The sequence below is a fragment of the Convolutriloba macropyga genome, chromosome 13, assembly GCF_964194025.1.
Source record: "Convolutriloba macropyga chromosome 13, txConMacr16.3, whole genome shotgun sequence".
NCBI lineage: Eukaryota > Metazoa > Xenacoelomorpha > Acoela > Convolutidae > Convolutriloba > Convolutriloba macropyga.
In genome coordinates, this window is record NC_134480.1 from 11136470 (window position 1) to 11150709 (window position 14240).

At 34.3% G+C, this 14240-nt stretch overlaps 1 protein-coding gene across 1 annotated transcript in view; it reads left to right on the forward strand.

Annotated features, from left to right (window-relative positions):
- The first annotated feature begins 223 nt into the window (after positions 1-223).
- The window catches only part of LOC142352026 (uncharacterized), a 110446-nt gene continuing 96429 nt past the window's right edge, over positions 224-14240 (forward strand). Inside the window, exons 1-3 of the mRNA XM_075404361.1 lie at positions 224-381; positions 461-738; positions 1132-1382. Coding sequence (XP_075260476.1) covers positions 275-381; positions 461-738; positions 1132-1382 — 636 coding nt within the window. The 5' untranslated portion in view covers positions 224-274. The remainder of the gene's footprint in view (positions 382-460; positions 739-1131; positions 1383-14240) is intronic.

Sequence of the window (14240 nt, forward strand, 5' to 3'; positions counted from 1 at the left end):
AAGAGGAATTTCTCAATTTCGTTTTTTATCTGTCGTTGCACATGTGGCAGTCACACGCGATCTGCTTTTTGAGAATTCTGTTTTTGAGACTCATCAATTTTCATTAATTTATGTGCTCTATGATTGTATTTGCAATAACTTGTCGGAAAATGCATTCGCCCCTCATTTTTTAACGAGATTCTTTAGCTCGAAGAGTTTTTCTATAGCTTGTATATATACGCGGATTATATAGTTGACTTTTTTAAGATGACTTGATATGCTTTAATATGAATTGATGTCTGACAACGTAAGTTGCGACTCAGACTCAAGTTTATGTGAAGAAGAGAAGTTGCGCCGTCTGTTTTATTTATGCGATGACAATGGAGATGGACTCATTGACAGGTACTTTTGACATTTGTACAGTAAATTATTAATTCAGCTCTTAGGAGTGCTTCTTAGCATGTTCTGTTCGTTGTTTTAGTGATGATTTATTTACGATGTGCCGTGAATTGGACATGGAAAATGCGTTCGATGCAGTTATGGCCGACCTTGGAACGGGGGCCGAAAGTCTTATATCATTAGAAGAGTTTGTCCGTCGTGGTCTTGCAGTTCATTCAGAAAGTGTACCATTTCAGAACGACAAATTTGAGCCACGCTTAAGTTTAAGCAACAATAACAGCGACGTTGAAGACTTTGATTCAGGATTAATTATGGCATCTGGAGCCAGCAATTCTGGTCCCACGAGTTGTGAATCACTATGTAGGTTTTCTTTTACAGGATCACCTTTTAAGTACCATTTCAAGTACTTCTAAGTTCAAGTACCATTTTGCTAGTCTGAGAACAGGCTCTTTCGGTATTTCCCATTATAGTCCCACGAAAAATATAGCCCCATGTGTTAAATAAAATGTATTAATAGTATGAGGGCTATAATGGGAGAGCCGGGTAAAAAAAGGGTCTTTTAAGTAATTATTCAGAGTTGAATTTGATTGTGTTGACCATAGATTTGTTTTTCTTAGACTTCTGCAAAAAAAACTAAGCTGTTTAAGATGTGCGCACGATGCAAAACGGGTTAAGATGTGCTCACGAGTCTTTTTGGACAGCATTCGCGCTAAGTAAATAATTGTGTGTAGAATCAGTTCGAGATTATTTTAGCGAGAAATGGGGCAAAAATCGAATCTTGGAAACGAGACCTCGTGTCCTCAGCCAGTACTAACCCTCCCAGTTCGGCCAGTTTACCCCCTTCAGGAGATAACAGTCGAAATAGTTCCATGGGCCGCAGAGCTCCTTTGATCGTGGACCAGAAGTTCAACTCTTCTCCTCAAAGAAGACCCTCAAGCGGATTTTCACAGTCGCCGAGTATGAAGACTCGAGGATCACCAAGAAGACAGGTGGAGCATTCAGATGTAAGTCTTTTTGTTAGTACTCATTCAATTGATAATGAATGCTTTGCTGTTCAAAGAATTTAGCTGCAATTCGTACATAGACTTTTTTATGGCTGAAAACTGAGCGAAGCTATATTGCGATACTCATTTTACGACTCGAAGAGTCCTTGTTTTGCTGCTTTGAGCAAAAATGGTCCTTATATTTTTCTGATTTAGTATTAGCAGCGAAGCGTTAGGCTCTAAAAATGAAATATCACACTTACGCACATAATGAAAACTATCAGCACATTAAAGCAAAAAGTTTCGAAAAGTGAAGTCTGTCGATACTACTAAAACTGAAGAAAAAATCAACTACGAAAAAACTAAGCCGAACATCAAGCTGAGTTTGAAGAGAGAGTTTATCGAGTTCGAAAATTCTCAGACCACAAAGGTACTTGTGATCGATCCATAAAAGTAGTCGTTTTTCTGAGACCATGAAATAAACACAAAATTGAACGACGATGCACGAAAAAGTAGGTTTTTTAATTAATAGCCGCACAGCGATAGCTGGGGCTATTATTGGCCTTCTCTTGGTTTTTACGACTCGAAGAGGAGTATTGGTTTTCTCTCGGTTTTTTTTTTTTACAGGAAGTAGATTTGTTCACGCGGCATTTTGACCTAAAAGCGAAAGTGAGAAAAGCTGTCTTGGTGAACAAATTTTTGCTAAGCGAGAGAAGTTTTTTGATCATGCGCTGCGTTTAGTGAATGACTTTTTGACTTTGAAAAGTGGTTTTTGACTGAATGGGATATATAGATAACCGTTTTTAGCCGTTTTTTCGTCTAAGTGGCCAATTTTTTTTTGCTTGTAATTTGGTTTTTTGTAGAAATAATTTTTTTTTCGATACTATATTGAAATTCCAACATCGGAGATTGATGCCACAGTGTTTTGCAGAGCCTGAATATGGGTTTCAATTTGAAAATTGGCACATATTTTTTGATTTTTTTGTTAATTTTTGACTTTTTTCTATTAATTTCTTCATTCTTAGATCTTTTAACCGTCTTTTTGTCCAAAATCAGTTCATTTGGCAACTCCCCTTTGATAATTCATATACTTAACGCCTCTCTCTACCTCGGTGTATTTTTGTTTTATAAAATTGTACATATGCTAATCCGATTTTGGTAGTTTTTTCCCGATTTTTGTCAGTTTTTTGTTTGTATTTTGATTGTAATTACTAGAAATAGTCTTTTTGTGCTACATGAGGGACCTTAATTGCGTTTTAATAAAAATTCAATCATTTTTTGGAGTTCAGTTTTTGAAAAACAGTTGAAGCTTTTTCGTAAATGCAGTCTTAAAAGTTTGTTGATAATTTTTTTTTTGCAAAATGTTTCAATGTTTTATATTTTTGAGTTCTGCTTTTTCCTATTTTTTTGTTCTCTTCAGGAGGATAGATTTTTGTATCGGATGACTAGTTATCTTTTCTAGGTCTCGAATGTTGAGCAGTGAACTGTATTTGTTTTTCTTGATTTTTTAATTTGATTTTTAACTTTTTAAAAAACAAGAATGCCTTTTTGTTACGGTGTTCCTTACATTGTGCCCATATTCTTAAAATTCTAGTTAGTATCATTCTAGCTTTGTCCTGGCACTTTTTTTATTTTTGGTATATTGATTTTTTCAGCTTCCATTTTTCATGAAAGCATTATTAAAAGTTTTTTGACCTTTCTGTAAAATATTTAATGTTTCGTATTTTTGATATCTGGTTTTTCTCATTTTTTTGTTCACTTCAGGAGGATAGATCTTTATATTGGACGACTAGTTATCTTTTCTATGTCTCTAATGCTGAACAATGAAATGTATTCGTTTTTCTTGAATTTTGTTTTTTTTTTGTTTTTGACTTTCAAAAATCAAGAATGTGTTTTTATTACGGTGTTCTTCATATTGTGTCCATGTTCTTATCATTCTAGTTAGTATCATTTTAGTTTTGTCCTGGCAGCTTTTTATGGCACATTTATTTTTGGTTGTTTCAGTTGTTAAAAAATTGAATGATTTCAGCATTTTCTTAGATTTTCGTCATTTCTTTGTTTGCAATTGATTTCATTCAACACAAGGCAGTACTGAGAGTTTGCTAGCCAGCTTTTTCCAAAAGCTCTACTTAATACTATCTACTGCAACTTCCTTCCGGCCTTGGTGTTAATTTAAACGATTTTTTGCCTTTGAACATTTTTCTGCTGCTTGTCTTTTCTATGATTATTTTAATTTTTGAATTAGTTTTAAATCATGTTGTCTAGCATATGCAGAACAAGGGAGAAGTATGTGCCGTTTTTTGTTTTAATTGCAGTGATTAGAACTGTAATTATAGTGGTTTTCTGATTCTTAAATTTGAGTATTCTTTTTTTAAAAAAAAGATTTAACTTAGTTTCTAAGATTGTTATCTGCCGTTTGCTTTTCTGATCTTTTTGAGATCAGAATCATGAATTATTTGAGGGCAATTGATAGCCCTTTCAGCTGTTTTAGGCCATCAGTTTTTTGACCTGCTTATCTATTTCGGATTTTTTAACGTTATCAGACATTTTCAACAATATAAAGTTTTGCTGCATTTTTTTCTTGGTGACAGTGGTTTAAGTTTCACCAATTTTTAGATCAGACCAGGGGAGGTAATGAGTTAATGGTTGAATTCAATTGGTAATTGCTTCAGCTGCAATTAGGGTTTTGTTTGTGAGGTTTTGCGGCTTCGAGTCGCTTCCGGAATTCTTCCGGCTGTGTTCTTAAGGTTTTTTTTTTTTTACCGGAAGTACTATTCGTTCAGACGATGTTTTGACCTAAAAGCGAAAGCGAGAAAAATTGCAGTGTGAACTAATTTTTTCTGAGCGAGAGAAGTTTTTTGATCATGCGCTGCGTTTAGTGAATGACTTTTTGACATTGAAAAGTAGTTTTTGACTGAATGGCACATATAGATAACCGTTTTTAGCCGTTTTTTCGTCTAAGTGGCCTAGTTTTTTTGCTTGTAATTTGGTTTTTCGTAGAAATAATTTTTAATCGATGCTATGTTGAAATGTAAACTCCGGAAATTGATAGCACAGTAATCTGCATAGCCTGAAATTGCGTTTCAAATGCGAAATTGGCACATATTTCTTGATTTTTTAGTTAATTTTTGGCTTTTTTTCTATTAATTACTTCATTTTTGGATCTTTTAGCTGTTTTTTGTCAAAAATCAGTTAATATGCAAACTTCCCTTTGATAATTCATATACTCAATGCCTCTTTCTACCTCGATGTAATTTTGTTTCATAAAATTGTACATTTGCTAATCCGATTTTCGTATATTTTTGCCATTTTTTTTCAGTTTTTTGTTTGTATTTTGCTTTTAATCACTAGAAATAGTATTTTGGGGAACATGAGGGACTTTAATTTTGTTTCAATAAAAATTCAATCATTTTTTGGTGTTAAGTTTTTGAAAGAACAGATAAATTTTTTTCACAATTGCAGTCTTAAATATTTTTTGACCACTTTTTTGCAAAATGTTTCATTGTTTCGTATGTCTGAATTCTTCTTTTTCTTGTTTTATTCTGTTCAGCAAGTTGGATTTTTGCCTCGAATGACTCGTTGTCTTTTTATGTCTCGAATGCTGATCAATGAAATGTGTTCGTTTTTCTTGATTTTTTTAAAGTTGATTTTTAACTTTCAAAAATCAAGAATTGGTCTTTTTGTTACGGTGTTCCTAACATTGTGTCCATATTCGTCACATTCTCGTTTGTATCATCCTAGTTTTGTCCCGGCAGCTACTTTTGTATTCGTTATATTGATTTTTTCAGTTGTTAAAAAATTGAATGAATTCAGCTTTTTCTTAGATCTTGGTTTCTTCGGTTTGCAATTGATTTAATTCAAAATAAGGCAGTACTGGGAGTTTGCTAGAAAGTCTTTTCCAACATTTCGACTTAATACTATTCATTGCAATTGTCTTCCGGGCTTGGTATTGTTTTTAGAAGACTGTTTGTCTTTGAAAATTATTCTGTTGCTTTTGTTTTTCTATGATTAATTTAATTTTTGAATTAGTATGAAATCATGTTGTCTGGCATATATACAACAAGGAAGAATCATGTATTATTTTTGTCTTAATTGCCGTGATTAGAAATCTAATTGTAGTAGTTCTCTGATTCTTAAGTTTGAGCACTCTTTTTTGAATAATTTTGACTTTCCTGTCTTTTTTGAAAAGTTTTTATCTGCCGTTTGCTTTCGCGATTTTTTTGAGAGTAGAATCATTAGTTATCTGAGGGCAATTGATGGCCCTGTCAGCTTTGTCAGGCTATCAGTTTTTTGACCATCCTAAAAGTTTCAGACTTTTTAACGTTACCAAACGTTTTCAATAATAAAATTTTGCTGCGTTTTCTTTCTCTTGGTGACAGTGGTTTGAGTTAATGGTTTAATACGAAAGGTAATGACTTTAGCTTTTTGTGAAGTTTTGGTGCTTCGAGTCGCTTCCGGAATTCTTCCGGCTATGTTTTTTTATTTCGTCGTCATGATTTTTGTTACGACCAAGTGACGTCACAGCCACTTTTTGTTCATTCGTTCATGCAATTTCAACTGAAATGCATGTGTGACGTCATTTTTCGCTCTTAGTGGAGCGAGTTTTTTGTTCATGCGCGTGATTAAATTTTTGGTCACACTTGACTTACCTCACTCTCAAAAATGACTTCCTCACTTTGAAATTGACTTTTATTTACTTTAATTCAAAGAGATAAGGTCAAATGGGTGTTTGTCACTCTAAATGAAGGTTATTTGAGATCAGCTAATAGAGGCAGCAATAACTTATACAGATTTTTAATCAAAATCTAACAGATCAGCCTTCAATGAAAAGACGAATTTTTTTGGTCTGTCTTTTTTGCTTTTTTTTAGACTGCCGATCTACGAATCTATTGCGGCTATTTTCTGGCAATCTGCCAGCTATGTTCCGCTTTTTGCGAGCGATTTCCTGACAAGTAATTAAATTGATAGTAGTCGACAAAGCAAAAATAACAAGTCTTCATCAAAACCTGAAACTAGTATGTGGCCTAGACAAGATAGGTAATCTTGTGCTCAAAAACCTGTCTGTGCTGCCAAAACTTTTGTTGATAGTTTTTAAGGCTGCGCTTCCAGTAGGTTTTTTACCCTAGTGTTGTTTTACCCTGGAAATTAAATGAAGTTATCCCCATCTAAATGAAGATGAAGACACAGAAGATATAAAACACTTCAGACGTATAAGCCTACTCTGCAATACATCAAAAATTTCTTTTATGAACTCGATGAGATAGTTAAAGTGACGCTGCACAATGCAAAGCATGATTTTCGAAAACATGTCAGTAATAACGCAGATGCTGCTGTTCCGAAATCATCTCTACAACAGATTTGGTGACAAAGAAGAACCCTTGGTACTGTATCTGGATTTCAAAAAAAGCCTTCGATAGTGTCCCACACGATCTTTTGCTACAGAAAGTTGAACTGCCAGGTTTCGGAGGGAATTTGAGAATTGTTGTCAGCTACCTAAGTAAATGAAAACAATGTATTTTTTCGATTGTATGTCGGAAACTGTGCAGGTAGCAAGTGAGAAGTATCAAGGATCTCTTCTGGATTCACTTCTGTGCATCATTGTTAATTATCTACCTGTCCAATTATCTATATCTGAAGCTTTCGGCTATGCCGACGACTTGTAGCATGACTAGTTGCAATGAACAGCGAAAACATGCATCATGACATAAAAAAAAATTGAAAATTCAGCGGTGTTTGAACAAAATGATATTTCACGGAAGTAAGTGCTATCCCTTACCAATCAAAAGTCAAGACAAACCCAAGATAAGCCTGAACAACAACAAGTTTAAGTAAAATGAACAAAAAGATGTTGGCATTACAATGGCGCCCAAGTTGAACTGGAATCCCAATGTGGAAAAGGTGCTATAAGCAACTAAAAGCGTTCTATTTCTTAGAAAAGCGTTGGCGTCTGCGAAACTAAGTGCAAAACTCAAAGCCTATGCAGAATATGTGGTCCAAATAGTTACATATGCAACTGAAGCCTGGTTGGCTAACAAAACAGAAGCAAAGTCGATTGAGGGAGTTCAAAAGAAAGCTGCAATTTGTGATTGCTTTCTAACTGGAAATTATAACGTCATTATTCCGATCATTAAAAGTCAAAATTGTGGTGATCAACTGAATACCAGACAATTCGAGCTAATAAACATAAATCACACAAGAAAAAAGGCAGATAAAAATTTCGAGACGTTCCAGCCAACTGTTAGATATCTGTAACATCACAAATATGGCTAGACAGTTTAAGAAAGAGCTCAACTGAATTACTGATCTAGGCGATATTCAGAAGCCAACTCTTGTACTTGGGACCTTTTTGTGTGGCTTGTTTTTTTGTTACAGAATGCCAAATCAGCCAACCAGTGAACTGTTGTTAACCCTAGTGCCACGATACTGAAGCCTATACTACTACAACATAGGTGGGGCTAGTGTTGGACTTTTCTTAGTTTATTTTACAATGCAGTTAATTTGGATTGTATTGGTGCGCTGTTTTCTGATAAGATCTGTTTACACAGTTGTCGACGTACTGTGTAATGGTTTTTTACGTCAATGTTATCTGTTTTCATAAAGTATTATTGAATTTCTGTGCACATATTTGCTAGTGTTCTGTCCTGTAGCCTACTCTGATTAATGAAAAGTTTCATTGGCGTTATGATGAAGCATAAATGAAAGAAGTTAATGGTTTCAGTTCATAGCTCTTACTTTTTATGACTTAACACTGCTTAATGTCATAATGTCAAAAATTTGGCGATTTTTTTTAGTTTTGCCGTTATTTTCTTCCTTTTGTTCTGTGATTTAATGTCTTTAATGACAAGTCCTATTAGACTTCTAAGGGGCATAAATGAAAATAGTATTTTCAGTTCGTAATTTTTGGTTTTTGTAACTTGAACACTACTTAGAACATAACTTTGATTTTTACTCTTTAATCTTCGTTCTTTTTGATGTTTTGTTGCTTAGTCTCAATAGTTAAAAGTCTTATCGGCTTTCGAATAACGCATATGTTAATCTCTTTAGATGTTTCAGCTCATTGATAATTTTTTATCACTTCGATTCGATTCATAAAGGTGTTTCAGTCAATGTAATGTTTTCATAAAATTTTTGAATTTTTTAGACTTGCACTTATCTATTATTTGACCCCTGCATTTGTTCTTTGGATTTCCTCTTCATCGGCTTTCAATGAGATATAAGTGTGTTTGATTAGGTTTGATTTAGGGTCTTTGTGTTTTTGTCTTTTTGCTAGTGGGCAAAAAGAGACCTCGCGTTGACTACATGCTGTTTTCGATGACTGATGGTTTGTTTTGGTTAAGTTTTTTTGGCTCGTGTTCTAGTGACTCTCACGCCACTGTTTCAAAGACATGTAATGAAAATAGAGTTTTTCGTTTTATCCTACCACCGTCTTCATTGGTTTTCTAAGATGCTGTTTGCGGTTTTTGAGCGGTGGTTTAGTTGTTCTAATTTGATTTAATACATTTAAAATTAAAAAACGAGGAATGATAGTTGTTTGTGTTTTAAGATTTTTGTTCGTTTGCCTTGATTTAGGATTATATCCTTATATGACCTTCAAGAGTTTTTCCTCTGATGTGATTCATTGTCAAGTTTTGATTTCTTTTTCAATTTTTTATTGTAATTCAGGACTTGCTATGCTTTTTTTTTCGTCGTCAAGATTTTCGTTTCGGCTATCTGAAGTCTTGATCACTCCAAAACCACTTGTTCATTCCTTCATGCAACCTGGACTGAATTTCGCGCATGACGTCATTTTTTGCTCTTAGTGGAGCTAGTTTTTTGTTCATTTGTGTTGATAAGTTTTTGGTTACACTGACTCAACTCAAAAATAACTTTCCTCTTTATCAGAATTAATTTTTTCTTTCTTAATTCGAGGAGACAATGTCAACCGAGTTTATTTCACTCTTATTGCAGTTTATTTGAGAGCAGTTAATAGTGGCAGCAATAAGTTAAGCAGGGGCTTACTCAAAATATAACATATCATCAATAAATTTTCGGTCTGTTTTTTCATTATCTTTTTGGAGCTGCAGATCTGCAAAGCTATCGCGGCTATTTTCTGGCAATATGCCAGCTATGTTATTTTTGGTAAGTGGAGCAATCCTTTGATCAGAATTTGGAGACACTTCAAGACAATGGCTTTATGCTGCATATCGAAAGAGCGAGAAATATAGGTGTAAAAGTTTTTTTGATTGAGCAGAATCTGATGTGCGATAATATCAAAATAGTGTTAAGTTTTACTTCGAATCCTTCTTAGCGTTTGTCTTTTTACCACTAATGATTGAGTTTTTGCCCCTTCAAAACTTTTGTTCTTTAAAAATTTTTAGAGTGGACCCAAATTTAAAATTGCAACGATTTTTGAAGTATTCCACAAATCACAAGGCTTGATTTTACCTGCGCAGTCTCTTTTAAGCTTTTCTGGCCATTTCAGTTGATTTTATTAAATTATTATACCAAATTTTTAGTTTATAAGTTTTAGCTCATAAATTTCCTTAAGCTTAATTTTTTTAAATCTTGATTGAGTCTTTTCTGCTTTCTCGTCGTTTTCTTTTCGTTTTTGATGTATTTTTAATCAGAGATTGAATTGCTGAGGGACTTTAACCATTCTAATGATAAAAGTTTTTTAGGGTTTCCACGGTCTAGTTGATTAGAGATAATATTTTCTAGTCGTTTCCGATGCTTACATATTGTTCTTTTTTTTAAAAAAAAAATCCGTATTCTGGACGTAGGAGAGGAGTAGGTATGAGACAAATATAGCGAAGTGACTAATTTTTGGTTTACACACTGCCTTGCATGAGCTTCTTCGTTTTAGCTTGAACTTTTGGTTTTTGTGTTATACGTTGCTGATGTTTTAACATTTTGCTTTCACGGATATGTTGCTTTTGTAGTCCAGAGTTGTTTTTATTTGGGTTTTAAAGAAACTTTTTATATGATTGACGTTTCTCGCTTCGTTAGCAGGTTTTTGAGCAGAAATTCGAGCAGGTTTTTGCTTGGTCTTTGCCTTATTAATGCCTTTATCTTGCTTTATCTCTGAAGTTTTATCTGATAATTTTATGAATAATTGTGTGGGGGGCGTTTTTTCATCAAAGGAGAACGAAAAACTTGTCGTGAAAAAGTTTCTGTTGAGTGGGAGAAATTTTAAGTGGTGCACATTGAAGGAACTTTTTGCAGAGCTTTCTCTGAAAAATTAACTAGTTTGGAGATTATTTTGAAAACGTGTTTTTAGGTATCTTAAACAAGCATGTAAATTTCTGCAAGCCTTTTAATGGTTTAAACCAATTTTCATTGTCTAAATGATTGCTCTCAAATTATATTTTTGGCAAATATATTAGTCCTGGTCTTTTTGCATACCGCCAAATTTTTGCCTGATCGTTTCTATGTCTCAGCGTTAGACTTTTCGTCCTCAAAAAAGCAATAAAAAGGTAAAGACCGCACTTTATTAATTTATCTTAGAGCCTTACAGTTCATTAGTCGCTAAGTATGCGATTCACCAAAACTGTCTAAGATACATAAATTCATGTTTTGTAGGGCGGTTCTTAGAGTGACCCCATTCCACTCCCCCACCACCCCCAATTCACCCCTCTACCCCATTACATCCATAACCCCACATAATTGCTGCGTCGTATAGATTTGAGTAGTGCATAACTCGGGGGTACTTTATTAATTGCTATCGAATGAAGTTCCGATTAACTATTTTACTCGTGTCTTTTTATGCAAATGTTTTAAACATTTTGGCTTTTCTGGTGACTTTGTGAAGTTCTCGTAATCCAAATTGCTTTCCTATTAGTAACTTTAAGTAGCTGAACACAATTGGTGGCTGTTAACTACTCAGTGAAATCAAAAGTGCGCCAAAGTTAGTTTTATTTTTTCAGTGAGAAACATTCCATTGGTATATGCTTAGCTCTAATAATATGACTTTAGTAAGGTTATTGCGCACACCCTAAGCCGACTCAGCTAACAACGCTCTCCGCCTGTCTGAAGCATTTATGTCCTTGCCCTCAAGCGAAAGATGCAATTTTTCGCCTTACCAATTTTTTTTGATGCTTTTGAATTTTTGTCCTCGAAAATGGGAAAAAATTGGAAAAGCCGAGGGCTTTAGATTTTCAATGCTCCTATAGTTCTACTAGTCTCTAAGCATACGTTGCAACAAAGCTGCTGAGGAGATTTAATTGCATGATCGTATGGTCAATTGTGAGAATTTTGTTTGCCCCCTTTTGTTCTTATCCCAACGCCCCCCCCCCCTCCCGCGCAACCATATTAAGCTAAAAATAGCTACTATCAAAGCCAACGCCTTGAGCAATTAGTCCGATGTCAGTCGTTTTTGTTCTATTCTGCTTGAAATGTATCCTATCCGAGTTTCTGTTTTGCTTGATCGGAAATTTTTTCGATTCAAGTCTTTGTGGTTTTCCGTACTTGCGTGTGTTGGTTGGAGATATCAGGCAACTTTCGATTCTTAAGATGAATACAAAACAAATATGAGTTTAAGCTTGCGGCTTCAACTTTACTCATTTTTTTTTCAAAAGGAATCTCCTTAATTGCTCTCAAGCAAGATTTTTATGCGAATCTTAGTCGCTTTTTCGTATGACCGATTCGATTTTCGTCTAGATAAATTAATAAACTAGTCAAATGCGCCGTGTAGCTATGTCAGAGATTCAGAGTATCGAGGTTTATGGGGGGCAGGGGAACTGCTTGGCAGGCTGAATTTCATCTTGTGTAAGGCAAATTTTGGTGGCTTGAAGGCAAGTTCTCGTCGGAGGCATATCTTTTGACGTTATTCGATTATTTTTCTGTTTCGGTTTCTGTTTTCCGATAACGAAGTATGTTGAAAAAATATCTGAAAAAGTATAAAATTTGTTTTGTTCCTCAAAGCCTGATTCCAGTAGAAAAGGACTTAGTTGGGCTGCAATGCAGTGTGTGAAAGATCATTATCGAACTTCTTATTGTTATTCGTGACAATTTTATGTTGAAATTGCGCAGTTCTGACGTGCGATTGTGTTTATTATTTATATTCAATTCATCAATTCTCCGTTGAGCGAATTTTCAGTTTTGTGCAGAATTAATGATAACGTCAAATGCGATAAGAAATCAATTCCTCATTTCTAGACGTATGTCATATTTTCTATGTTCTGTGTACAGGTATTTTTTACATTTTGCCTTATTTCCTCTTGTTTTGTAGCAAAGCATGTATACCGTGGGTTTTCGGCTCTTAAAAAACATCTCATTTCTCAGTCGAGTTATTAGCGTGAGTCATTGTAAACTATAGTATTTTTATGAGTCAAGTTTGTTGCTCTTTACCGAATTTACTCTTTTAAAGAAAAGGGAGCATTAGTCGGCGAGGCATATTTCTGGTTTCAGTTTTCTGCTTGGAATGGGGTTTGCTTTGAAAATGTTGGTATCCTTGTTTTAAAATTCAAACTCGTCATTTCAGAACAATTATAGCCATCTGTTTAAACCATTTCAAGTAGAATTGCAAAAGAATTGTACCGATATTTATGTTGTTGTCTTTATTCGATATCCGCAGTAATAGCAAAATCTAAAAGCCAATTTTGCCAATTTCAGATCACTGTTTTTGAAAGATTGAAAGAGAATTTTTGTTCTGTGCGTTCATAGCCTTTTCGTATTTAATATGTTGATTAAAAGTTTCTTCTTTGTTCATAGCTCGCTTTGAAATGCAAAAGTCATACTTTGATCATATCGTAGTCTCTTCGTTTCGATTATTGAATCAATTCATTTTCAAGATTATTTTAAATTGCCGCATCAGCTCAACCGGCTATTATTACGCATCCATTTTAAATATTTACAATGATGTAAGGTCTTTTTTAGATGAAATTTTTGTTTTTATGACCCGAAGAGAAGGTCTATTAAACTCCGGTTTTTAAATCGGTGGTGTCGAAGAAATCGGATGAACAAATTTGAAGATTGAACAAATCCCATCCCACCAATTTTTAGCTACAGCTTTTTCTAGCGCTTTTGTATTTTTGAAAGTTATTAATTGCTCTCAAACAAAGTGGTTTCTCTTGTAAGGAAAATTTTAGCTTGACCTTGTTTGACCTCAAGTAATTTTTTTAATCACGCATGACTTGTTGAATTTTGCGTGATATTAACCGAGTGCTCAGCCAAACTTTTATTCAGGTGAATTGAATTGGCTAAAAAGTCAGCTGAGAAGTCAGCAAAATCGATGCTGTTAAAAAATCCGAAACCTTGATCTGATTTTGTGGTTACATTTTTGTTGTGACGAAAGTGAATATTACCTAGTTCTTTTATGATAGTTTTTCATGTGTTGTGTATTTATCTTCTGATAAACGAAATCATAAATAGAAACCAAGTAAAACTGACTTTTTGATGACCGTTGCTTTATTTTGTATTAAAGACTGGGTTTAGTGCTTATTGTTCCGACCCCTCTTGAGGGGGAAGGAACTATATACTCAAATGGGTTTTTTTTTGTTTGGCCGATCGATATATTCATCGTAGAGAGTTGAGACTGGTATCATTAGAAAGCTTGTCCAGCGTAGAGTATGGAATTAAAAAGATTTTTTTAATTTTCGTTTTTTACAGGGAGTTATCGAGTTTTAAATTTTGAGAAAATAGAATGAATTCCGGTGGGATTTTATTCACATTTTCCGGAATTTTTGAATGAAACTTCGCCAGTTTTGCTAAAATTTGTTAATTTTTTTAGAAAGTGTTGTTAATTGGTCTCAAACGAAGTTTGTAGCAATTATATTAGTTCGGTCGGTCTTTTTTATGCAATTTTTCGTTTGACCAATTTTTCGTCTGACGCTTTTGACTTTTCGTCCTCAAAAACGGGATAAACAGGTAGCGCCCAACGGGCATTAAGTGCTCTTAGAGCCT